The sequence below is a fragment of the Spermophilus citellus genome (assembly GCF_964194105.1).
Source record: "Spermophilus citellus genome assembly, chromosome: 2".
In the NCBI taxonomy this organism is placed as follows: domain Eukaryota; kingdom Metazoa; phylum Chordata; class Mammalia; order Rodentia; family Sciuridae; genus Spermophilus; species Spermophilus citellus.
In genome coordinates, this window is record NC_138183.1 from 149340557 (window position 1) to 149367661 (window position 27105).

General features: G+C 51.0%; 1 protein-coding gene across 1 annotated transcript in view; it reads right to left on the reverse strand.

The window, feature by feature from the left end:
* GRIK4 (glutamate ionotropic receptor kainate type subunit 4) overlaps positions 1–27105 on the reverse strand; it is a 418526-nt gene that overhangs the window by 132688 nt on the left and 258733 nt on the right. The window contains exons 5-7 of the mRNA XM_081281772.1: positions 18653–18750; positions 13910–14075; positions 3303–3481 (exon numbers count right to left, since the gene is read on the reverse strand). Coding sequence (XP_081137898.1) covers positions 3303–3481; positions 13910–14075; positions 18653–18750 — 443 coding nt within the window. The remainder of the gene's footprint in view (positions 1–3302; positions 3482–13909; positions 14076–18652; positions 18751–27105) is intronic.

A 27105-nucleotide genomic window follows, 5' to 3' on the forward strand; every position in this document is an offset into this window, starting at 1 on the left:
TCATTCACAGTGGAACTGCAACTTCAGAACAGCCTCCCTTTTGTCTGATCTCTGTACCCATCAGAAATACCCCTTAGCCAACCTTCTCTGTCATTGTGCCGGGCTTTGAGGGTGACAGGTGCTACAGAAACTGACAAGTAGATCAGGTAAATAATGAGCCTGGCTCTCTCCAGGGCCCTCATCCCTCCTGACAGTTGGTTAGATTTTCATAATATATCCTGCAGCCCGGGGCCACTGGGAGACAGTTCTTGTCATGACTGTTGAGGTGGATGGGGGAGAAACAAGACCAGGGATGATTGCACTTTCCTCGTACGTGGTGTTTATCTCTCAAGGACCTCCAAAAACTTTATGAGCATTCTTACCGGAACCTGCTCAGGCTCCTGGAGGAAATGGCTAAGGATTATGTCACCATATCGCAATGGGAAGCTAAAGTGCAGCAGGGCTTAGTGACAAGGGCAGGATCACTTGGGGGCTCAGTGGAACTCAAGGCTTTCATGGTGAGGTTCCTTCTCCCTCCAAGCAAAGCTACATGTCCTCTGCCTTGGAGAGGATGGCCTGACCTGACCCACCTGAGCCCACTGCTTGCAGGAACGGGCTGGTGGGGATCGAAAAGGGGTCGGATGGTTAAAATTCATTTTGTGAAATCTGCTATTCTAGAGATAAAAGACAAGAGATCCTTGGTTTTTAAGACCTGATTTCTGGGTAAACATAGAGCTTGTTGCTGGAACAGCTGCTCAATAAAGTAGGGGATTACTCTGCAAATCCTCCTGATATCAAGAGGCAGCCAAGAGCTGAGGCCAGGCTCCCGGGCACACTCTGGGGCTCCCAGAGGCCACGTGTGCACTCTGCACACCCCATTTCCCACATCAAGTCCATCTTCCTTGAGGCCCACGAAGGCTCTATGGACGCCCCCTGGAGGGAGGAACAGAGAACCCCAGGGCAGAGGGAGGCCGGGCCGGCCTGCCTGGGACCAGCAGGATGTCCAATAAGAACAAAGAGAAGAGGCTTTCCTGAAACTCACTGCTCATTGATCAGTTTAGCTGCAAAGACACAGAAGCTTAGGTCAAGGGGGATCAGGAAAGATGGCCACAGGCATCCAGCAGAGCTGTTTTCTAATGAGAGTCACTACAGGCAGAATTTTCTTTGAAATCATGACCACAAAAGCAAAATTTAAAATCCCAACCAAATAAAAACCCTAAAGACAAAAACAAAAAGACAACCCACGAAACATTTGTAATGACAATTTCTAGTATTGGCTAGGTGCAATAAGATACCTACACGCTGCTGATATAAGTGTAAACTGTTAACAGATTTCCAACAGGCAATCTGGCAAATCATCTCAATGTCCTTAAAAACATGCACACCTTAATTCAGTGTTCCTCTTCTAGAAATTTACATGAAGGAAATAGTCATGAACGTGCATCAAGATTTATGTACAAAGATGTGCATCCCAGAATTACTTATTATAGCAAAAGACTGGAAACAACCCATCTCTCCAACAATAAGGGGATGGTTAAATAAATTACGAGACGTGTATATGATAGGAAATGGCACAGCCATTAAAATATTGGCAGAAATATACTTTACAACATGAGCAAAATACATAGCTCATAATTAAGTTTTTTAAAAGCAATTTACAGAAAAAAAAATGTTTGTGCAATAATCTGGTGGGGAATGTGACTGAAACAGAAAGAAGAGACATCAAAATTTAGGAATGGTTAACTCCAGGGATGGGATTATGAATGATTTGTATTTTCTTCTATGTGCTTTCTGTATTTTCCAAAATGTCAACAATGAACTAGTCATATAGAATTGCATAGGGGAGCCCAACTTTGTACATTAGCAGCCACAGAACATTCCTGGGCAGGGGGCTGCCCTCTGAGGCTCCCACCTGAGGGCTGTTCAGACCCACTCTCCACAGGGGGCTGGAGGACACTGAACTAGGAAGCTGAACCTCCTACCTTCCCTGAGAAAGACCCCTCACCCTGTGTCTCTCATCTCCTGGGACCTGGGGAAGAGCTTCCATCCTTAATGACTTCATTGATGATAGGTCCAGACATGAGACAAGAAAGAGATAAAGAGAGAAATGATGTGTCGTAGAGAGTGTCTGTGTGTGTGAGTGTGCGTTGGGTATATACCCATGGACAGACGTGGCTTGGTGCTGTGGAAAATTACTATAGCAACGGGCTGAAGGGACAGCCCTCAGTACTGGGAACACACATTCAAATCTCTTATTAAGTCTCAGACAAAAACTAGCCATGGAGGGGAGGACAAGAGCGAAGGAGGGAGGGAGAGGAAGAGACAATCATCCGAGAGTCCACTAGGTCTCACAGCTTGGCAGAGGTTAACGAGGAGCCTGGCTCCCCCAGTGGAAGATGGCAGGTTGTGTTTAAATGTGCAATTAAAATGGCATTAGAAGAGGCCAGTATGCCTGAGAGGTTGGGGGAGCTGCTGATGAGCCAGGGAAGAGATGGCCTGCCGGCCTAGAAGCAGGCAGCTCTCTCTGAGGTAGTATGTCCACCCCAACCACCAGCCCAGGAACCGGTGACAGCTGACTCCCCGGCTGCCCAATGGTGTCCAGCATGTCCACCATGGCCCTCAGCCACCTGAGTTCTCGCTTTCTTGGGCTGGCCCGCCTCATGTATTCTAGTTCCCAGGGGTGTTTGCTCTGACTCAGGGCCAGGTAGCTGCCCCTTGTCTTTGGGAGCATCAGGGAAACTTCCTGCCTTGCGGGCAGGAGACCAAGCAGTCTGGCTCTGCCCCTCCCAGGACTGGCAGCAGACAAATCTGCTCGTCTTCAGAGCCTCTGTTTCTTCCCTGAGCACCGCACACCTGCCTCATCACTGGGAAATTACACAGGAGTGCTTTGTAAACTGTTGAACATGGTGTCAGGATTAAACACAGGGCAACACACACTGGTGTGACTGTCCTGCTTGTCAAAATGTGGAGCTGTTTCTGTGCCATCTGGCTAGCAGTCTCTGTTGGAGTCCCCCAAGTGCACCACCCCCACTCCTGATCCCCCCAGGAACCTGACCTCTCCCCTGGGCCCTGGCGGGTCTAGCATTGGTGTTTTAGAAGCTTGCTGCCCCGCCTCACCAGCTGTTAGATATTTCTTAGGGCATCACCCATCACCCTGTTTTCTCCTTTCAACTTTTAGGAACCATCCATTCAAAGAGAAGCACAGGGAGTTGGTCAGGGTTCAGTCCAGCCCAGAGCTGAAGAACAGCCATGGAGCAGGGATGCTGGAGGGAAGGAGGGAGGAGACAGAAGGATGCCCACCAGCCACCCAGCCCGGCTCCCACCTTCAGGAGGATGGTGTGGGACATGGAGGCATTGGCATGGATGATGATGGTGGCTGTCTTGTCGTCCCGGATCTCCTTGAGGAGCGGGGTGGGGTCCCTGGTGTCATCCAGCATCCGGACCGAGAGTGTGTCCTTGGAGATAAGGAATTGCCGGAGCAGCTTCTCTAGGTTTAAAAGGCCTGGAGAGGGAGAGAGGAGGAAGTCCCTGAGGCTCTGCAGACCTGCCCCAACAGATGCCTGGGCACACACAGGACACATGGTGACTTGGGCAGGAAGTAGGGTTGTGGCTGGTGCTAAGGAGCTATATCATGACTTGAGCAGGTTTCTTGGCTTCTCTGGGCTTCAGTTATCCCATCTAAAATAAAAAGAATGTCCTAAGCTTCCATTATCCCCTACCCAGCTCCCTGGAGAATGGCCTGCTTGGAATGTCAGGTGGGGTGAGAGTCCCCAACCCTTCCCTTAAGCAGTGTACCCAGGGGCTGAGAACTGGGTTCAGAGGCCACAAAGCCAGGGTCTCTTTCCCCACTTCCAGGACTTTTTCACCTGGTCAGTTATCTTGGTATCGGTTTCCTCATCTGAGAAGTGAGAATCACAGCAGCAGGAGCCTCAGAGTGTGTGAACTCCAAACTAGGGAGCATGTGAAGCACTAGGACCCTGGAAACCGCATGAAGGGACATCAGGCTCTAGAAAACCTTTGTTTGCATTTTAGAGGTGGAGAAGTGGTTCCCTCAAGATCCAGACCAAAAAAAAAAAAAGGCCTGGCAAAACCTTTGAACTCCTCAGAGCCTCGTGGCTGCATTAAGACAGGCATTATGATGATCATAAGAGAACAGGCTTTGAACTAACTCCAGCAGGCAAGAATCGGAGCTCAGAACAAAATGGAAAAAAGGAATCTTTTGCTGAGGACTCTCCTTCCACCCTCCACCCCCAGCTATTGGCTGCTTGGGGCTGTGGTAGGAAGAAGAGCCCAGAATGATGTCACTGAGAGGAGAGTGTGCTAATTCTGCCTTGGCTCTGAAAAGATAGTCCAGGGGTAGGGTAGATGTGTAGCCAGAGGGTTATTGTCCAGAAAAGCAGTGGTCTCAATCCCAATGGAAAGAGAAGTGTGGGCATTTGTTCCCCGAGCAATGACGTGAGTAACATTTACTGAACCTTTATGTTCTAGCTAATGTGCTAAAATTTTTACATGACTTATTTCATGTAAGTCCTCACAGAAATCCATGAAATATCACGATACCAGGAGTTCAGAGGAGGACAGAGGCAGGAGGGTGAGCAATTCAGCTCACATGCTGTGGATGACCTGCCAGTCCTGGTCCCCAAACTGCCTGTTTCTACGCTGGCCCTTTTGGCGATGTGTTGAATAGAGAACCCTGAAGACTCTTTCCTGTGCTCTTCTGAATCTTGAGGTCCAAAAGATAATATAGTGGGAGGGGACACTAAAAAAGCTACCATCCACCTCCTCATGTTGCAGAGAAAGGGCACAGCTTGTCTAAGTTACATGAATGCAGGGACACCGGTGGAACCCGAATTCTCATTTTCTGATGTGCCTCCAACCTTCTTCCCATGAGACTAGGCCACCCCCTAGGACAAATTAAGCAGGTGGCAACAGGCATAGTACTGGGGGTGAGGGACAGTGCGTCTGGGAATGAAGGGACAGAGGCTACAACTTGTTGGGGGCTGGGGTCTTTTTGTTTTAACACACTGAAACCCTAATCATCCTGTCCCTGGTTTTGAGAAAGGGCAGGGAGGCAGAAGCCCTGGGAGGGCTAGATCTTTACAAAGAGGCTTCAGTAGCCCCACTGGGCAAGTCACCACGTGGAATTGGCTTTTCCTCTCAGCCCCCAAGAGGGCCCCCACAGAGACCTGCAATACTGCACTGCCTCTGGCAGTCCCCCAGCACCAGCCCCCATCTTCTAACCTCACGGCTTCATTCTTCATCTGTGAAATGGCATAAGAGGGTGAGGACCAGGAAACAGGCCAGGAGTGGGTTGTGCCATCTTAAGTTCGTTTCTCTTGTATTTATTTACGCCCATTCTGACGCAGGACCACACAGAGAAGGGAGAGAAGCTGGCACATACCCACTGCTTACTACTGACCTGTCCTAAGTGGCAGGCACCATGAAGACAGACATAAGGCAGAGGAGATGGGTGGATGAGGTCCCCACCCCTGGGAGCTCAGAGTCCAGGATGGCACCTATACCAAGGGCAAGTGTGAGTCACGTCCCTATTTTATTTGGCGGTTTGAGTTCACTTGGTTTTCTGTGGGGCTGCCTCATTCTGCCTCACAAGTGAGATGATAGCGATATTCACCACAGCTTCCTCAAACACGATGCCAAAAGCAAACCCTCACCTGGACAAAAGTCGGAACACCTGACCCAAAGGCACTTTTTTTTTTTAAAGAGAGAGTGTGTGGGGAGAGAGAGAGAGAGAGAGAGAGAGAGAGAGAGAGAGAGAGAGAGAGAGAACTTTTAATATTTATTTTTTAGTTCTCGGCGGACACAACATCTTTGTATGTGGTGCTGAGGATCGAACCCGGGCCGCACACATGCCAGGCGAGCGCGCTACCGCTTGAGCCACATCCCCAGCCCCCAAAGGCACTTTTAATAATGAGACAGGAGAGGCCACAGAGCTGTCCTCCTGGGGCCTCAGGGTCTCCTGTGCGTGCTGGGGTTATGGCAGCCCCACTGCTGGAGAGACACATGGGAGGGCCAGCTCCACAGGTCCTCGTGGGCAGCACAGAAAATCTTCATAGTCTGGCTGGGAACGAGGCCAAAACCCTTGGGATTCTTCAAATGGGCAATGAAATTCAGTGGGACGAGACAGGGAAGCCGGGGCTTGAGAGCAGGATTATGCTCAGCATGGTGATGTCTGACAGAGACAGCCCAGGGACCCTTCATCCCTTTAAAACTGGCAGGTACACTAAGCTCCCAGGGAGACAGCACCCCAGACACTCCGCTCAATCCCCTGCCTGCCACCTCCTTGGGGCCCTTGGCTGCCCTTTAAACAAAAACAGCAGGGTTCCTAATCCTGCCCAGCACTCTGTGTGTGCAGAGAGGCGGGCGGGGACATGCAGGAGAGAATGGCAGTGGGTCCTCGGGGAGGTGGGCAGCCCTCACCGGGGACAGAGAAGAAAACAGCATTGGGAGGTGACTGCAACTCCCACGGCTGGGCAGGTCAGAGTGCAATGCCCTCTCTCCTCTGTGCCTCTGTGTCCCTGTGTGTGAAATCAGAATGGTGGCCTGGCAGGGTTAGCAGGAGGACCTCAAGGGCACCCGTCACCTAGAATGGGCTGAACAAATCTTGATTCCCATTCTTCCCCCAAACACCCGTCACCCCATCTCCTCCCTGAAAACTTCTCTCCAATCTCCAATCTCACCTACTTCTCCCTTCTCCCAACTCTTGCAGGATTTACCATCTAACCCTCAATTCAGGAGCTTAGGTATAAGCCATATACAATACTTGATAGCATGCACATAATCCTCAATTTACAATGGGTTATGTTGATAAACCCATTGTAAGTCGAAAACATCGTAAATTGGAAACATATTGAATGCATGTAACCTATCAAATATCCTGGCTGAGCAACACAGGATGCTAGAGTGTAGGCCGTTTTCCCTGGTGATCTCGGGCACCCGATGCTATGACTCATGGCATAGTATGGGACTGCACCGTGGCCAGGTGGAAAAATCATAATTGGAATCATCATGTATTTGTATACATATGTCTATATGTATTTGTGGGTTATATATAATGGTAATGAGAAATATATACATGAGTTCTTCCATGGTTTTATGTAGTGTTGTGATTTGGATCTTAAATGTCCCCAAAAGCTCCTGTGTTGAAGGCTTGGTCCCCACTGTTCAGAGGTGGGGCCTTTAAAAGGTAATTGGATCATGAGAGCTCTGACTTCATCAATGGACTAATTCATTGATTGACTCCTAACTTAATGGACTATTGGGACAGGGTGGACACAGTAGGCTGTGGGGCGTAGTTGGAGGAAGTGAGTCACTGAGGGTGTGCCCTTGAGGGATATACAGTTTGTTCCTGGCCCCCTTCTTTTTCTTTCTTTGCCTTCTGGCCCCTGTGAGGTTAGCAGCTGTGCTCCAGCACGAGTTCCCTGCCATGATGTTCCACCTCACAACAAGCACAAGTTATGGGGTCAAGTGACATGGACCTAAACCTCTGAAATTGTGAGTCAAAATAAACCTTTCTTCCTTTTAAGTTGTCTAAGTCGGGTGTTTTGTTGCAGCAATGCAAAGCTAACAAAGGTAGGGATCCCATTTCAAAAATTCCTGCATATCCCCAGGGCACAGGTGCCCAATGTTTGCACGAACTGGATTGTGGGAAAGAAAGAGACTCTGCATCCTAACAGGCCAGGGAAGCAGCAGCACCTGGCAGGCACTGTCAGCTTGTCACTAGGGTAGCAGCTGAAGGGCTGCAGGCCTTGGGAAGCATGGGAAGGCAGTCACGAGGTAGACTTGTTCTTGGCAGCCTGAAGGACTAAAGCCAGCAACACAGAGTGGGTGGGTGTCGCAGGGAGAAAGCACAACCTAGGGAAGAGCCTTCGGTCTGAGCTGTGTGAAGCTGCTCGAGTACACATGAGGTAGTGAGTTCCCCAGGGCGGGAGGTAGTCAAATAGAGGGATTGACTCTTGAGGACTGCTGTAGAGGGGATTCAGTCAGTGCATGGAAGGTTGAACTAGAAAAACATTGATGTCTTTCCAGCCCAGAAACTCTCTAATTCTGTGAATCAACTAGGATACTTTTAAATTCTAGGCAGTGGAAGAAATTTGCCAAGGAGAAAGTGTGGTTTGATTATGTTAAGAATATTAGGCGTTTCGGTGCAAATTGTCATTCTCCTCACCTCTGTTTAATGGAACTAAGGGATTTACCAAGGGCATTTGCCATCCGAGGGGTGCAAATCTGCTCTCTTGAGCCCCTCCACCTCCACCCCAACCTTCTCTCCGCAGGGCAGACCGCTGGCCCGGCAGCAGTTGCCTGCCAAGTCTAAGGTGGAGAGGGACCTGGGGAACCTATTAGCCTCACTCAGGAGGTAGCAGGGTGGATGGATGAGAGCCCAGCAGGCCAGCTGTTCTGGGAGGAGGGAGCAAGGCTGGATTCTGGAACGGGAGCAGGGGCCTCCCTAAAACAGGGAGGGGCAGGAGGACAGGGAACCCTGAAAGGCACAGCCAGGGTCAGACACAACCTCAGGACAAGGACACAAATGCTCAAGTGCCGGTTCTGCGGGGGACACAGAGGACCCCTGTATTAAAAATACGGCCTCGTTCCATCTCTGCCGCCTGGTTCCCTTGATGTAGAGCTTTGGCCCTGGGAAGACGCCGATGTTCCCAGGAGAGACGGTTCTTTTAAACCCGTGGGAGGCGCTGACCTGGTGCTCCCCTGGGCGCGTGTTGGCCAGGACCTGGTCCAAGGCAGAGAGGGACACAGAACAAATTCACCTGCCAGATGCCACTGACCCTGCCACCTGCTCCTCTGTCTTGTCCCGCCTCACAGCTTGGCCCCGGAGCAGGCAGGCAGGGGAGGACGGAGGGAGGGCAGAGGGGCTGGGGGCTGCCTGGGGCTGCCTGGGGCTGCCCTGCTGTCCCTTCTCTGATGGCAAGGATGGGCGTGGAAGAACTCGCCTCCTGATGTCAAGGTGAGCGTTCCCAGGGGGGCCCGGCAGGCATCCCCCTCTGGGTACCCTGCAGTGTGGCCGAGGCTCCTCTACTTTCTTGGCTGACCAGGCCCTCACGACTGCCTGAGGAAAGACACTGGGAGGCAGGAGGGCTCCAGGGCCTGAGGTCACCGCTGGAGGACCTGGGGACAGGACGGGACCCACACCCAGTCTTCTGACTCCAAGGCCCCGCTCCTGACCCACCACTCAGGTTGGCACGGGACCGCAGCTCCTCACTCTGTCCTCCACAGGGTTCAGATGTGAGGGTTCACGGTGAGCCAAAGGCCTCCCACAGCGCCTCCTGGAGGTGGCCTGGGGAAAGCCCACTACTGCCACCCTTACTCTCATGCAGGGGCCTGGGAGTCATCCCTACTGCTCCATCCTCCACCACCGCTGCCTCCACCAAGGTTGCAGGATGGAAAACAGTCATTAAATGTGGCTTGTGTTCTGGGCCCAGTTACTTTCCTTCCCCATTACCCCAATGGTCTTATTCCCCTATCACACAGAGGAAATGAAGGCTCAGAGAGGTGGAGTGACCTGCTCAACATCACACAGCTCCTAAATGGTGCCACAGCTCAGTTTGACTCCAAAGATGGCTCTTTTTACTCCACCATCCGGCCTCTTTCTCTTGGGCAACATGTCTTCCCTGGGAGTGATACCTCCTGGAGTTCAAATCTCTCTGCTCCCACAACTTGGACTGTGTTTGGGGAACCTAGGGATGTAAGGAGAATCACACCAAATGGCGGCTCACTCTTGCTCCAGGTCCCAGCCAGGCTCGTTCAAAGGGATCCAGTGAAGGAGAACATGTGTGTAGCCAGTGTTCCCCTCAGTGTGGACACCGTGTTAGCCACTCTGAGTATGTCCCCTCAGCCACCTTGGGAGGGAGGTGCCATGATCCCTGCCGTATAAACGAGACAGCAGAGGCCGGGGGGGTGGGGGTGGGGGGGGCGGTGAAGTCACTGCCCCCAGGTCACACAGATAGTGAGTAAGTGGCACAAGATGTGGGGACACAGGGTCCAGAGCCATAAAAGGGACTTAGAAACACCAAAGCCAATTTGTAAAAAACGCAGGTGAAGAACAGCCATTGCGAGGGCACACGCAGCGTGGCCCACCTGTGCCCTGGGCCGTCCTGAGGGTCTCACCAGGCGGCCCAACCAAACGGACCCTCCGGGGAGCCCAGTGGGGAGCCCGGCAGGTGCTCGCTGTCCCTGGAAGCCCAAACACCAGCTCCTCGGTTCCCAGGACCTACCACATTGGGCCACTCACTTCCTCGCCAGCCTCTTAGAAACAGGGACTTGCAGATGTCCTCATTTTTTTTTTTCTCATTAAAGAAAAAAATAATATGATTCACAATATATCTCTACTTGGTCTAAAACCTGCTTATTAAAAATCTACTTTTGGGAAACAGGAGGATAAGTGGCAAGATTCCCCACGGAATGATCTCTGCTACGCCTGATTTTGATGGCTGAAAAAGGGAATTAGATTCCTGTTCCTAATTCTGCTTGCAGCATCTCCTGGCCCTGCATTAATAAGGAAGATGGAAGAGAGTCTCCTTCAGAGCCCTGAGCCCCACTCCCCTCAGTCCCTGTCCTTTGATTAGATTTTTAATCTCCTTTGCCCTTGAACTTCCCAGCTCTGTTCTGCCTTCCTTCCCCTGGCCCTGGGGGGTGGGACAGAGACCCTCAGCAGCAGCAGCGGCAGGAGAGCAGTGTGTGGTGGCTGCTGAGCCCCGGGTGGTGGCCTTGCCTCCCCTGGGCCTGGACAGACAGCCTCACCTCCTCCAGGACAGCCATTCTGCCTGAGAACTTCTCTGCCCTCTGGCGCTGCTCTGGGTTGTTTGTTGGGGTCATGGCCCAGGGCCGCTGCGTGGAGGAGGCAGCCCCAACTGAGGGTCAGAGCCCCTGAGGCAGAGTCCTGGATTTTCCATGGAACCCATGGTGTGATCTAAGTCCCTGGAAGGCTCCAGGCCTGTTCTCTCAGCTCTAGCAAGACTGGAGAGGAGGAGGAGGAGGTCAAATGGGAACACAGAAATGGAAAGTGATTTGTCCTCCACCAGGAACTGTTTGAATGTCAAGCAAGGTCGTAATACTAAGGGAAAGAGTCCTGGGCCAGAGGCAAAGGTATCTAGCCAAGTGCTTAGTGACTTGTATACATCTGAGCAAAGCAACTCATTTCCTAAAGCCCAGTGAGAGCTGAAGCAGAAGAAAGAGAACTCAGCCTAAAAGCAGGAGGGATTGGTGGCTGGACAAAAGAAAGAACTTCCTGGCAGGTTGGTGAGCCATTGTGCCCAGCACTGAAGAAGACTGAAGGAAAATCTTGTCCTTGCCTTCTGTCTCTTAATATCTAGCATCCTGTGCAGTTTTCCGTCAGCATTCTTTCGGGGGGCTTGTAGGCAAACCCATTTGGAAGACAATGAGGTAAATAATTGGTTTGGCCACGGGACATCTCAGAGGGTCCATGCTAATGTGTCTTGTGATCTGCATGAAGTGGAAACAGAATGGAGGACTCCCCAGACTTTTTTCTTCGCCCCTGTAGCACTCATCATCAACGCGGTGTTGTACAGTAAACTCTCTGCCGCGATGGGACTGTTCTGTACCTGGGCTGTTCAGTACAGAGCTGCGGCCACGTACAGGTGGTGAACACTTGATATGTGGCCAGTCAGGATGAGGAACTGGATTTTTAGTCTTATTTAATTTTAATGAATTCAGATTTAGATTTAAAGAGTCTCAAGTGACTTGGGGCTACTGCACTGGTCAACAGAACCCCGGGGGAACCCAGTTTAAGAAATACTGGTATAATGGTGATGGTGTATGGGACTATGATCCAGAGAACCGTGGCCAAATCCCAGCTGGACCACTTCCTCGTTATGGCACCCTGGGCAAGTCGAGCTACTCTCTAACCCTCGGTCTCCTCTTTTATAAACAAAGTGGTTGGAGTCTCTATTCACTGAGCTCTTGCCAAGCCCCCTCCGTGGACCCCAGTCTCCAGGGCACCTGCATTCCCTAGGAGTTCAGACCCATCCTTCACTGTCCTAACTGCTTTGTGTGCAAAGGTCCTGCCTGATCTCCAACAAGGCTGCTTCACCTTTGAGAAAAGACACTGTGCTGTTCTTCTATCTCTCACAGAGCCTGGCACGGTGCCTGGCACATAAAATATGGCCAGTAAATAAATACCTGTTGATTGACTAAGTGAAGGACTGGCCTGCTCTTACACGTGCCCATCTCGTGGGTCCTTCTTAGGAGCTGCTTATTGAGAAAGACCCGAAACCACCTTTCTATTTCCAAGCCTGAGAGTCCCCAGATCCTTGGGTCTAATTCAGGTTTCCCAAAACTAGTACCCCAAACTAATTGTTCCTTAAGGGTGGGCCCATGATTGGAATGGCCTTTACCCAGAGGACATTCCTAGGGGAGAGGCCTGAAGTCCCTACAGTTGATGTAGAACCAAGTCCACGCTCCCTCACCTGCCATGGCTCCCTGCCCCTTCCGCAGGCTCTTTCCACTTCAGTAGAGCCTCTGAGCTCCGGAGGCCTGCTTCCTCCCCTCCTCATCGGGCACACTCTATCTCACTTCTCCACTGACCTAGATCTTTGTGATCCTTCGAGCCCCATTTGAAGCCCTGCCCTGGTCCTGAAGCCCTTCCTGTCACCCTGTGCCCAGGATGGCTCCTCGACTAGCCACATAGCACATTTGACACTGACCACAAACTACTGGGTGCCTTCTCCCACCAATGGCAGGGTCACGTCTCCTCTGCCTCCACTCCAGAGCTCTGGAAGAAGTTCTGGACATATAGCAAGAGGACCGGCATCTGAGTGTGGGCCCTGCTACTCAAATCGTGTGACCCTGGGCAAGTCACTGCACCTCTCTGGTCTGAACTTCCTCTGATGGGGATCCCAACTCCTCCTAAACCACTGGGTGGTTGTAATGATTAGACAAGGTACATATAAAGCGTAGAGTTGGGCCTCAGTGACTTGTTTCTTGAGTACCACGAAGTAAAGACCCAATGGAGTTGTGTCGAATGAATGAATGAATACACGTGCCAGGGCGGGCAGCAACACGGGTGTTGACATAGGTGGTACTGACCATCATGGGGAGGGGGCTTTTGTTTTTGGGTGTCCTTGGGATTCCAGGATGCGGGGAAGACTTGAGAACTCTGAGCAGTTCAGAGAAGCCAAAGAAGGGAGCCCGGCTCCAAGATGGAGCATCTCTACCAGTGCAGCCCAGGAAGACCTGCAGGGTAAGAAAGCCAGGCAGGCCACAGGTATCAGGCTCAAGCACTGGTCCCCAGTGCAAGCCAGTGCCCGGCACCTGTTGACCACATGTGGGTGCAGCTGCAGAAACACACAGATGCTCCAATTTGCTGGGAGGCATGGGCTTAAATTAGCTAAATCTCATAAACACTAAATTTATGTCACAAATTGTCACAGAAAGTGCATTTCCAAAGCCTGCATTTACGAAAAAAATGCTTTATCAGGAATTGACCTTGGACCTTGTTCCATCAGCAAAACCTGCTCTCCAGGGGAAGAAGCTCTTCAACCCATCAAGTACAAATGCATTCAATTTATATTTTCCCTCTCTCTCTCTCTCTCTCTGTATCTCCTTAACAATGAGGCTGAAAATGTGGGAATTGAGTTTGCAGATGCAAAAAGGTTTGGCAGTTGGCCAGTCTCCCTCTAACCTAGTTCCTTTCTGTTCTGGCCATGCCCAGGGAGTCCTGGCAAAGGGTACACCTGGACCACGGGCTCTTTCTCTGTCTTACACACACACACACCAACACGCACGCAGGTGTACACATGGACGAACACCTGAACCTGTTGGTTATCAGCCTGGGATCTGAGAGAGACCTCCCTTCCTGGTGGGGGAGCCAGGGGCACAGGGAGCCAGGGGAGGATCAACAGGACCCACCTGTCAGAGGCGGATCCAGCCTGAGGACACTTACATTCTGCTTTGGCACAGATGAGGCAGGCGGTGGTACAGTTGAAGAAATTCAGGATCCCAGCTACAGCCACGCTGATGTCGGTGTTGCTAGGGTGCAGGTTCAGGGTTGTGAATCTCTGGAACTGGAACTTGACAAATTCCTCTGGGGCCACTTTGAAATGAGGGACCTGGCAGGAGGAGCAAAAATGGGCAGCAAGGAGCATCCAAAATGAGTGAGTAAAAAGGGAAGGGTGAGGGGCCGACCAGGCTGTGGAGGGAGGGTCCCGGAAACGACCCTGTGTGCATACCAGCAGAGTTGGAGCTCACAGGACCCAGCGCAGGGGCCAGGGCTGGGGGTGGGGAGACAAGATGGCATCCCTGCCAGGACCCCACCAGGAACCCTTTGGCCAAAGACTTGTGTAAAGATACGGGGAGCCTGGGAGCTGGGTCTGCCAAACTGGGAAGGAAAAAGAAGAGGTTTTATCCTCAGAAGGGCCTGCTACTGGGCAGAGACAAATGGGTCTTGAAATCCTGGCCCTGATAATATTTTATTTGTAGTTACTAAATCAGAGCAGAGATGGCAGAAGAGAGGAACGCTCCCTTGGGGACCAAGAGAGAAGCCCCTTAGCCCAGTCGACAGGTGTGTAAACCAGCTCCCAACCAACGTCCTGGGTGAATGTCCAGGCGACAGCAGGGCAGGAGGGGACCCGTGCCTATGTGGGGACCGAGACCCGGCATCTAGAGAAACGATGGAGAAATCTGGATGAATTCCTGTGAATAAATACCTGCTCTGGTTTCATTAGGACAGTGTCGGCTTCTGTCTGCATCTATTGCTGACATTTTTGAGAGGCACTGCCCTGCCTTCTGCCTCTCTTTCTGGGAAAGAGATATTAACAGGCTGCAGTGTCTGCTTTATTGTCAGCTTGGGCTATCTGGTACGTAATAGGGAAGTTAAAAATGTAATAAGCTGCCATCCACCTTGATTTTACTCTGCCAGGATCATCCTTGTCACCCTATGCTGGGAGAGCTGAAGGGGAGGGGGAGTTTGTCCTAATGTTAAAGCCAGTAAGGTTGAAGGTAGACAGCAGGAAGAACTTTCTGATGGTGACTTGGTTGGATTCTAGACTAGATTATTCAGAAATGGTTACAGAAGTTTTCTTTGCCTTGCCTGGCCCAGAGTTGTGCTGCCAGGAGTCTGGGAGCTGTTATTGTCCATGTAAGAATCTACTTCTTACGTCTATAGTCCCAGCAGCCCGGGAGGCTGAGGCAGGAGGATCACGAGTTCAAAGCCAGCCTCAGCAAGAGCACTGAGTTGCTAAGCAACTCAGTGAGACCCTGTCTCTAAATAAAATACAAAATAGGGCTGGGGATGTGGCTCAGTGGTTGAGTGCTCCTGAGTTCAAACCCTGGTACCTAAAATTTAAAAAAAGAAAAGAAATCTACTTCTTTATTCTTTTTAAGTTTTGGGGAGAAGTTGGCCAGAGACTAGAACTCTTCTGAAATTGGAGTGGAAGGAGAATAAAGATTTGATTTGGCCGAGAGAGAGAGAGAGAGAGAGAAAGAGAAAAATTACTGAATTCAATGAGGGTTAGCCCTTGGACTTCAGAGAGAACATGACCATATTTTGTTCAGCAGGGGCACAGAACTCACAAGAACCAGCGAGTCCTGAATGATGACTCTCGGGAGAGGAGCTGGCCTGTGTCATAAGGGGCCTTTCTCCCCACTCGCACTTTGCATCCCACACAGTTGATCTTGAATGAAGAACAAATGCACCTTGACAGGAAAAGAGGTTACAGGGGGTCAAGATGAAGTTCAAGACTGGGCGTGGGGGGCCGGGGGCTGGCTGGTTTAGACATCCGAGCTTCTCTGGCCAAGGTCTCCTGGTGTGGCCATGCAGGCTGCTGATTTTCAGTAGCAGCTAACCCGTTAGGGCATTGGGCATCAAGCACTTCCAATAGTGCAGAGCCCCTAGGGAGACCCACAAACCCATGGTTTCCAGTCTTGGTTGGGTGGGGGAGTCCTTCAGGAAGATGAAGGAAGCGTAGGTTTTAGAGACTGTAGCCCTGGGTTTGCATTTAGGTCCTGCTGTGTGATTTGGGGGCAAACCACTTAACCTGTCTACACTTCACTCAGACGGAGACAGCCAGAGGCACTTCCTAAGAAGAGCTCTGGAAGATTCAATGAAATGTCGGGATGAAGGGCGGGTGGGAATAGCTCCCTCCCACCAGATCCTCAGAGCTCGGGCAATGCCTTTTCTCCCTCCACTCTCCTTTCTCCCCCAGAGGTCAGAGTTCCCACGGAGATCCCAGAGCTGTGAGTGCAGGGCCAAGGGTGGAGGGGCCCCTGGGAAGGGGAGCTGTAGGGATCTCCAGCACAGGGCACTGCAAAGGCCACAGGGCAGACAGCCAGCTGCTTGGCGTGCCCAGGCAGGGAGGACCCTGCCCGTCCTGCCAGTTGTCTCTCTAAGAAGATCAATCCATAATCGATTTGCAATTGCAAATGCGTCCCAGGAAGTCATCCTGGAAGTGTGGAGAGAGAGCATCAAGGCAGAGAGCAGCCAGTCGCCAGGGCTGCAGGGACATCAGCAGCATTTAAAGGGATGGACTCCTGGGTGAGAAGTCCACCGCTTTCCCCGGAGCCAGGGGGAATCGGTGGAAGGCTGTTCGGCCTCATAAAATATTAAAAGAAATGCATAATCTGAACAGAGAGGAAAGGTGGCTCAGGAAGGAACACGACCAGACAAAGGAGGGCTGACTGTCTGGCAGCTCCCTGGGCAGTGCAGCCTGGCAGGCTGGTCCCTGGCACAGGGCCAGGGTGGGACATTGCAAGTGAGGGGCTCAGCCTTGGGCCCCAAAGGCCAAATGGAGCTGAGGGATCTGCTGGCTGAGATGAATGGCCACTGAATCCCACGAGGAGGCCATGTTCAAGTGGGTTTGTGGGGAGGACAGAAAGAGCCAATGAAGAAAGAAATGGGGGAGAAGAGAAAAGAAAGGGAGAGAGAAAATGGGAAGCTGAAGTCTTGGCGACCTCGGCTGGTGAAGATCAGAGCCACCGCTGAAATAATGACCTGCCACATAACTGAGCTATTGTTTGGAGCATGGCAGAAAGATTTCAATTAAATATCAGGAGAAACTCCTGGGCTGAGGACAGTAAGATGCTGGAAGGGTCTGAGAGGGACGGAAGCTGCTTTGTGCCCTGGGCTAGCCTGAGCCCTCTTCTAGGTGTGGGAGGGGAAAGGATGGGGAGCTGTCAGCATGGCCCCAGTGGGAGGCCAGAAGGGCAAGCCAGCCCCTGGAGGAGCAAGATCACCTGGGACCAGCCTGGGGCTGCAAGGCACCCAAATGTGCTGATAGCAATTCTTAGGGCTCATCAAATAGGGAGGATAAATATTCTGCACAAAAGCTCAGGGACTCCCAAGCCCTCTGATCATAACCTCAAGAGGGTAGCTTCCATGAGGATGTGGGGCAGGCAGAAGCCTGTCCACAGCTCTCCGTTTCTACAGGGGCGGCTCTCTGGGGAGGCATCCAGTCTGTCAGTTAGGGGGTGCCCCCTCCTATTTCCAAGAGCTGGACCTGCCAGGAGTGAAGCTTCTGGAAGCCGGAGACTCCAGGTCTCCAATGCAGATGTAAGGTATTGCCTTCTCCCTAGGCTCCTCCCCTGGACCCTCCTGTGCCTCTGCACCAAGCTGCAGCTGCCCCCAAGGACCTGGCTGGAAGGCCGTAGGAGCAGAGAGGGGCTAAGGGGCCACCTGTTCCCCATCTCCCAGATACAGCTGAAGAGGAAGGACTGGCGGACTCCAGGAAGGACGAAGAAAGATGCCAGCAACAGAGACTCTCAGAAGCTCCAAGTCCATCTTCTCCAGGGAAGAAGGAGGGGAGAGTGGACAGAATAGAGAGGGGCTGGTGCTCAGAAACTTGCCCCTCCCACATTGTTCTCTCTTGGAGCTAGAACCAGAGGAAAGCGCCTCAACACTTTGGGAGCTCCCCTCCCCCGCCCAGGAAGCCTTCCTGCCTGAAGGAGTAGACCAGACGCTGGAATCTGGAATCGGTGAACGAGGGAAGAACACAGAATAAAACCCCTTTTCTCAAGAACTATAAAATAGAGGCTTTCAAACTTTATATTTTGCAATAAAATGTAGCAGTGCCTTCCCCTAAAGGCATTCTACCCCAGAATACCAATGTCTGAACAGATCACCACAGAGCTGGCCACGTGGACTGGAGGGCTCAGACTTCTGTCCTCTTAGCCTCCTTCCCCACCACCACCCTCACCAGCCTCTCCACCCCATCACCAAGAGGCCACTGGAGACACCACCATGGGACTCTGAAGACTCAGGAGCTCAGCTTGAAAATCCCATTATCAAAATCTCCCCTGAGGCTCCCCTATTAAAATAGTTTGGAGCAAAGTGAGCTAAACTGAGGACTATGTCGTTGTTTTATTTATTTATTTTTATGTGGTGCTGAGGATCGAACCCAGGGCCTTGCACATGTGAGGCGAGCACTCTACCACTGAGCCACAACAGAGACAAGGTCTCACTGAGTTGCTTAGGGCCTGGCTTAGTTGCTGAGGCTGGCTTTGAACTCGTGACCCTTCTGCCTCAGCCTCCCGAACCAACTGGCTTTACAGTCTTGTGTCACCACACTCTGCCCAACCCAGTCTTGATGGGCCCTTCCGGCCCCTCCAAATCCATGATCCCTTTGGGGCCCAGGCCCAGGCCCAGGCCCAGGCTTCAGCCTCTAGATATCCCTCAACCCAGCCCAGTACTCACCTCTTTCTCCCCACAGATGTTGCTGATGATGGAGCTGGAAGCCGGGCTGGATGATGGTCCCAGGACAGCAACCACCCCCTTGGGGAGGATCTGACACACTGCAGCCAGAGGTAGGGACAGGAAAGGAAGCAAGGCACCCATCAGGTGGCGCTTGGTTCAGCTGCCCCCCTGGGTGGCAGGCTTGAGTCCTTCAATCTTCATCGGCTACCTCTCACCTTCTACCCACCCTCAGCCCCGGCCCCTCTCCAACCCTTCCAAACCTAGTGTCCCTCCTTCTCCCCCTGGACCACTGGGCTCTAGGACAGTTTTATTGGAGTTTATGGGCAGTATTAAATGAGGAAATGACCCAGGTTATGACAACATACGGCCACAGCCAGCCGGGTATATAAATCGTCTGGGCTGTCACCAAAGGACAGAGGCTAATGGAGGAACCCTGAGATGCCCTCCCGGCCTGGTCTGCAGTGGGGTGGAGGCAGCCCGGGCATGTGCTGCAGGGATTGAGGGCCCAGCTCCCAGAGCGGTCATGCCTCCAGACACCCAGAGTGGAGGAGGAAGAAGGGCGGGAATACAGGGAACAAAGGTGGCAGGATTGATGCAGACAGACAACAAGAAAGCAGGTTCAATAGGAGGAGTCAAAATAGAATGCAAGGCAGAGGGGGCCCACTGTCAAGGGCCCCTCCGTTCACCTCCTTCTCTAGCATGTTGGCCACTGTCCTGACGCACCAGCAGACCTGTGACCTCGCCCTGCCTCCGCTGGGAAGGTGCCCTTCCCTCCTGGACTCTGGGCAGTCATCTGTCAAATGTCATCTCAAATGCCACCTTCTCCTGAGACCTTCCTGGGTTATTCAGGTAGAACTAACCAGGCCTGGGGCTTCCAAGGTCCCCATTTTGTGCCTGTATTCTAAGACACTTGCAATTGTGTCTACTTTGGTTTATTGCTTCGAGTTGGGCCCCAGGAGCAGGCGCCAGACTCTTTTCACTAGATTTCAAACCCCTTGCAGGAACAGAGCCATGCTTATTTCTAAACTACCGCTTCCCATTTCTTCAGTGTCTAGCACATTTTCTAGACAGTAGGTGCCCAGTTCACATTTGTCCAACGAAAGCATGAATGGGTGGGGCATGGTCAGAAGAGGAAGGAAGGATCTAGAACATTAAAATGTTAGAGACCAAGAAAGGAAGAACGGGAGAAAAGTGGGGAAAATGTGAAGAGAGAGGACAAGAGCTCGTTTTCTGTCCAGGCATTTGACATCAGAACGGAGACTCCGCGTTCAGAATACGCCTCAAAGTTCCCCATGCATGACGGGACATCCTTGTCTGCAAAGCCCAAAGCTTCATTTCACAAAGACTTTCCCCCACTTCACATTAGGAGTAAGGCAGCCATTTCTGGGCCAGGAAGCTGCTTCTTGAGACAGCTGCAAAGCCACACCTACCCCCTGGATGTTCTTTCTCCCGAGTGAGAGTCCTAACCACTGGCCAACACGGCCAAGCAATCATTGGAATGGCACCCAGGCAGCAAGGCAGATGGTGGGGTCAAATCCCAGAGTGGCAATTGACCACACGAACTACACATCCTCCAGGCCTCCTCTTGGCTTAGCTGCAGCTCCAGCAGGGACCCCACAACCTCCCAAATCTCAGCCAACCCCGAGTCTGCCTGCAGAGGACACCTGAGGGGGACTCATCAGCTCTAAGTGTCAGATCCATCCCAGGGGCAGAGGAAGTGAGGACCAGGCCTCAGCCCTGAGAGCCTCTTCTAGGTTTAAGCTATTTTCTTGCAAGTGACCTCAAGTGATTGCAGCCTGCCTAACTCTTAACTGGCCTGATAGGTGCTTTTAGTTTGTCACCCCATCTATCCCTATGAGGGTCTCTCTCCCCTTTAGGACTCCTACCTCCTCTTTACCAATAGGAACTACTATCCCTGAGGGACAAAGTGACTCCCATTAGGTCACACACCTGATCAAAGTCAAAGCCAGCATTTGGGTTCCAGCCTCTGGACCCTGTCCAGAGTTCATCCTGCGCTCTCACAGCCACCTACTTCATCTGCAGGACTCCCTGCAGCCACCCTGTCACACAGCTCTTCTCAATCCCTCACAGCTGAGGTCTGCCTGCCCACCTTGTCCTTAGAATCCGATTTCTCCAAGGTCACCATGACCAGTTACTGGTCCTTGTCCAGGTCTCTTTGTGCAGCATCTGCTGTTGCCAAGCACACTGTTCGCTGGAATTTCACGACTCCCTCCAGTCCTCACACTCACCCAGTTGTCTGAGCATCGTTTCCTCTGCTGACTCCTCTTCCTTCTCCCACCTGCTAAATTTAGGTTTTGCCTGGGCCGCCCTCTATCTGGAAGTCTGCCCTTGCCTCCTCTCTGCCCAGATGATCCTATATTCTAACCTATGGCCTGGTTACACAATCAAGTTCCAAGCACCTGCTGGATGTGACCTCAGGGCCTTCTTTCTAGCACCTCACACTCAACAAGGCCACCGGCGGCAAGGTCATCATGAGCGTGAACTCTGTTGTGAGGCTGTCTGAGTCTGAGTCTCAGGGCTGGCACTTACTGGTTATGAAAACTTGAGCAAGTTACTGAACCTCCCTGGGTTTACCTCTAAAACTAGGATACTAACATCACCTCTCTCATGGGCACGTTGTAAGGATTAAAGTGAGTTAATACGTACAAAGTGCTTAGAATGGTTCCTTCAACCCTTCTCATTGTCCCTGGTAAATCATGTCACATATATATCTGAGGGGGCTGCCAGTAATTGAACTCAGGACACTGAACCACTGAGCCACATCCCCAGGCCTGTTTTGTATTTTATTTAGACACAGGGTCTCACTGAGTTACTTAGTGCCTCACTTTTGTTGAGGCTGGGTTTGAACTTTCGAACCTCCTGCCTCTGCCTCCTGAGCTGCTGGGATTGCAGGTATGTGCCACTGAGCCTGGCTTATATTCTTCATAATCTAATTTGATCTTATACTTCTATGAGGAAGATTCATCTTGTCCCCACTTTACAGATAGAAAAACTGAGGCTTAGAAAATGTAAATAACTTGTTCAACTGGATGTGGGTAATATATGGTAGAACTGTATTTGACCTTGGGGATCCATCAGGCATCAAAGCCCGGGCTCTTAACCACTCAACTTTTCTCCCCTTAGCTCCTCAAGGTCAAAGCCAGGCCCACCCTTGACCCTTCCTTGCTAAATCTATTCACTCACTCCTGAGTCGGGGGCCAAATCTGCCCTTCTACATGCTCACATCTGGCACCCTCTCCTTCCTACACCACTGCCATTGTGTCAGGTCAGTTCCTTTGGCCACCTGTCTTCCAAAGGGTCTCCCTGTCTCCAGCATTCTTCATTTCCAATCCTTTCTCCAAACTGTGAGGCAAATTATAATAATAAAGCAACGATCTGCATGTTCCTCTAAGTCAGAAAGCTTGTCTTATTTACCCTGGTACCCTCCATACTGAGCACAGGGCCTGACTCGGAATTATGTGTCCAATAAATCACTGTCCACCACACTGAAGCCCGCTCAACGCTTTCCATAAATAAAGAAACTAAATGTCTAATCATAAGGGAATCGTTATATAAAGTGTGGGTCATACACGGAAATGGGATATTATTTAGGAATTTAAAATGCTTATGAACAGTTTATAATAGCATTAAAAATATTTATGTAATATTATTAAGAGAAGGAAGCAGGAAATAAAATTATATGTCCATCTATCTGAGGGCTCCAACTTGGCACATTCAGGGGATAGTTATGCACAAGGAATGACTGGAACAAGATGTGACTGAAACCAATGTTTATTGAGTGCTAATTGTGGCCCATTCAAAGCACGTTACAGGAACTTTTACCTATTTAGTTCTAACACAACCTGGTAAAGAGGTACTATTACTGTACCTCACTTCATAGACACAAAAACAAGATGGAAAGAGCAGGGTGAAGATTCAGCTGCCGACCCCCAGGCTCCAGGGCCCTGTTCCTTCGGCACAGGCTCCCATGGAGAACAGTGACGGACACTGCCTTGGCTGCTGGGACGCTGAGTGACTTTCTTCCTGTTTCACTTCCTTTGCTTTCCAATATGAGCATGCACTCCTTTTGTAATGTCTTATAAGTAATATGGCATAATAATAAAAAGAATTCCTCCTGATGACTAGGAAAATTCAAGTGAGTCTGGTCTTCCTATGACCCTGCTTTTCTGGCCTTTTCTCTCATAGTGCCATCTCCCATGCCAGCTTGACTAGAATGTTCTATCTGCTTCCTTATCTGTCCCTGAGTGGTTATCTCTGACAAGACCAGGGGTTCCTAACCTGCTGCCTGGACCTGAGGGAGAAGTCAGGAGTCTGAACATTGTGGGGGGAAATCACATCACTCTTTCCTCTAACCCCAGCTGAAAGGTAGAATTTCCTTCCATTTTGAATGTAGGCAGCAAACCATGGTCTAGTAACAGTGTCTGTGACTTGGTCACCAACTGAAATCACCACTGTTTTTGCATCACTTTACAGAGCTGTAGATATCTTAAAATGTCATTAATATTCATTACTACTTCAAAATTACCCTAGAAGTTACACCCAATGCTGGGTTTAGCTATTGAATACATTAATAAAGAAGCACAGGTGTTAATATATGACTATTAAAATATTTTAACTGCATTTCTATACAATTAGTTTCCATGGTCATCTGAACCATTCACTATTTTGTCCACTTTAAAACAATTTTCTGAGAAGGGTCCATTAGCATCCTTAGTCTACCGTGGTCTACACCATCTTTGGCCCTCTCCTGGCAAACTCCTACTGCTCCTCTAACACCCAGCTGGGATCTTGCCCAAGGCATCTGTCCTTCCCTACATCTGAGTCAGCTGCCTTTCGGAGACAGGGAAATTTCCCCTGCTTTCTAAATTCCGAGCCAAGTTCTGCCCCAAGCAGTCTCATGATGTTGGCTCTCAACAGAAGGAAGTTTCTCCTAAAAATAAATTCTTGCCGAAGTCCATAATCCATAAGGCTCTGAGATGGGATGTTTTTCATCAAACTCATTTAGTGGCAAAATCTGATCTAAATAGACAGATGTATAGCTATCTACTGGTTAAGCATTCCTAATCCAAAATCTGAAAGGCTCTGAAATCTGAACCTTTTTAAGCACTGACATGATGCTCAAAACATTTAGGATTTCGTATTTCGCATTTTCAGATTAGGGATGCTCAACAAGTAAAGTCTATGCAGTGAATATTTAAATGTTTTTTTTTTTTTAAAAAAAAAAAAAAAACCTGAAATTGGAAACACTTTTGGCTCCAAGCATCTCAGATAAGGGTACTCAACTTGTACAAAGTGTGAATAAAAGAATACAAGCATGCATTTGTTTGGGCTTGGCATGTCACTGGAGATGTTCTTTAGCATATGGCCTGAGCTCAATATGACCATGCCAGTGTCTTAGAAGCTCTGGATTCTAAATGCGTTGGGTCAGGGGTTTGAGGACCTACGCCTGTCTTCGGAGCTCCTCACACCCATGTCCATGTGTCCATTTCCCTGGATGGATTATAAGCTTCTTGAGGGCAGAGGTCAATCTATTTAGTCCTGGCAAAAAGGAATTGCTCGCCAGACATTTGCTCAACTGAATTGAAATGATCCAAAATGAGTTCAATGAAATTGAACTCTGATCTTCTAGCAGCCATGGTCTGGGGATTTGCTGGGATCACGAAGTGGTTTTTGTTCCCTATGAAGGATACCCTGCTCGGCAGAAATGGGGACCTTCTAAAAAGGGCTGCAGCTGTAGAGCTCCCTGGGCCCTGACTCCATAGGGCGTCTGAGTGAGGACTCTGAGCAGTTTAGGGAGGGAGAGCAGGGGAGGGAAACAGCTTTACCTCTGCCTCCTGGGGAGAGGGAAGAGAAGGAACATGGAGACATGAGTGGCACTGCCATGGCAACTAAGTTTTCCAGCCAGCAGAGGAGTCGGAAGCAACTGTTAGAGCAGCTGCTGGAATAAAGGACTGGGATGCGGTGTGGCAGCCGGTGGGGGGACTTCTTCCCCTCCAAATGCCAGATCTGGCCTGGAAACTAACTCCCTTGAGAAACCGGGGCTGGACAGGAGCACTCATGGGAACTCAGCTCTCCCCAGAGACTTCACAGGTCCCTCCCCGACAGCAGAGGGAAAGGGTGGCTCTGGCGCAGATTGCCCAGAGGGGCTGACCCTAGGGACCTCTGAGTCTCTCCAGCTTCCTGAGTCCCCTCAATGACAGGGCAGCACTTGATGAGCACTCGGCCACCCTCTGAGCCCAGGAGTAGGTGGGGGCAGCTTTATGGAGCTTTATGGGGCATAAAGACAATCCTAGCTTCAATGAGGCATTGAGACACTTCTCTGTGCCACATCCTGAGAGTCCCAGAGGCTGTGGGGAGAGGTCCCTCTTTGTGCCTGTTTAGGCCACACACAGAGCATACAGATAACCCATGATTATCCCAGGGCAAGGCCAACAGTCACCTCAATCCGTTCTCATGAACGCCTTCCTTACTGAACTCTCCATGGTGGACAGTGGGCTAGATAGATTGGACGTGCTGTTCTCAAGCCAAGGAAGGGGTGTGTGTAAAGGTGGGTGTCCCAGGTCTATACCATCCTGCTCCACCACAGAGTGTCAGAATTCCCTGAGGGACACACCAGAGGACTCGAAACTGCCATCGCCTCCCTCACTAGTGGCACATTGTGAAGGACCCCAGCCTGGTTCCAACCATTGCAAGAGGAACAACACCATTTACTGGAGTTTCCCATGCGCCAAGCACCCGGCTGGCAGGCACACTATCCCATCTGAAGTCCTCAGAATGACCCGAGAGGGCGGAGCTGCAGTGCCGATTCTCCTACAGTTGGCGGGAGCCGGAGATGCTCACCGAGAGCTCAGCCCACGCCAGGCGCTGCTCTGAGTCCTTGAAGCATCTCTCATTTCATCCTCACGGTGACTTCATGAAGTGAGAACATTATGCCCATTTTGGGGAGAATTCTGATTATTCTCCCATGAGGATGTGGGGGCCTAAGACAGAAGCCCAAGGTGTGGGCGAAGCCAGCGCTTAGAATCCTGGTACATCCACGCCAGCCCCAAGTGTGAGCACCCGTCTACCTGGCCCTCTGCCACCTCTGCCCCTGCATAAACTCTCCTGCACAGCCACGCCAATCTGTCACCCTGTCCCAATGGACCCTGTTTTGTCCTGGTTCAAGCCTCAGTAGCTCATGCTACTTACTACACCATGTCCCTAGCTGCCTTCCTCCCCTCTTGTCACCTATTGGGCATTCTAAGGTCTGCTCCTGAGGCCTCACCTGACCTCTGGCCTGTGTCCTAGCTCTGACTTCCCGATGCCCTCTCTGAGCCACTCCCCACCCACACATCCTCAGGATTATGTCACTTTGCAGATGTGCAGGTCTTAACTTCTTCCTGGGAAAGATCATGAACCTCAGTTTCTCCATCTGTAAAAGCAAAGGGCTTGGAGCATATGATTTCCAACATTGTCATAATTTAATGCAGCTCTGAATCCTTATCATGTGTATGTGACACAGGTAACTCAGAGACGGGGAGCAAGGGGAATGTTTGTTGAATGACTCGCCATTATTTGTATGTCTTTATCTTCCAGCTTCTTACTCTTTTGCTTTGCTCTGACTTTGATTTATTCTACTGAACTGAGGGAGGGACGCTAGCCCCCACTTAGTTGAGGCGGCTCTGAATCACTGGAAATCATGCCCATGGAAACTTGGAGAAGCTCAGGGGCCTTGCAAGAGGAGCACAGCCCTTCAGAGCCAGAATAGCACCCACCATGCCCCATGCTACGTGCACTGCAGTAGCACGAGACCCCAGTAACCAGTGTGCTTCTGGGTTTCAAGGGGACTCAGCTCGGACAGCTGGTGGCACGCGTGGCCTCAGAGACCAACAGAGGCAAAGGCCAGGGGTTGGTAGGGAGGCCCCTGCTTCTAGCTCTGCAGTAAATTAAACCTCAAAACATTTCTGGCAGCAGCAGAGACAGTGCCTCAGGGCATCTGGGTGGTAAAGGGGTGGCGCTTAGTTAAGCTCTAATACCTGAGCCCCGCAGGAGATAGAGTGATCTGTGGAACAGGAGGGTGATGCCTCCCCGGGAGCTCCCTGCAAAAGAAAGGCTATGATGGAGACAAGACAGTGAAGGGAAGAGGAAGGGCGGCTGCAGGAGACGACCTAAGGGGTCTTGTCCATCCTTTTATTTCAGATCTGTGGGCGGTGTGGAGGGAATCGGAAAGTCAGACATCTAGAAGCCAGAGGCAATAATGGTGAAAGGGCAGAGATGGGGGGATCCCATGTGGACTGAGGACATTTTACAAGTGACCCTCACTTGAACTCAGCCCACTGTATGAAAATCTGTTTGAACCAGATAGAACAGGGGTTGATTCTCGACTCCTCTATCTTTCCAGTTTCCAGGTTGGCTATTAATTAATGCCCTGCATGATACTTCCCATTTCCAAG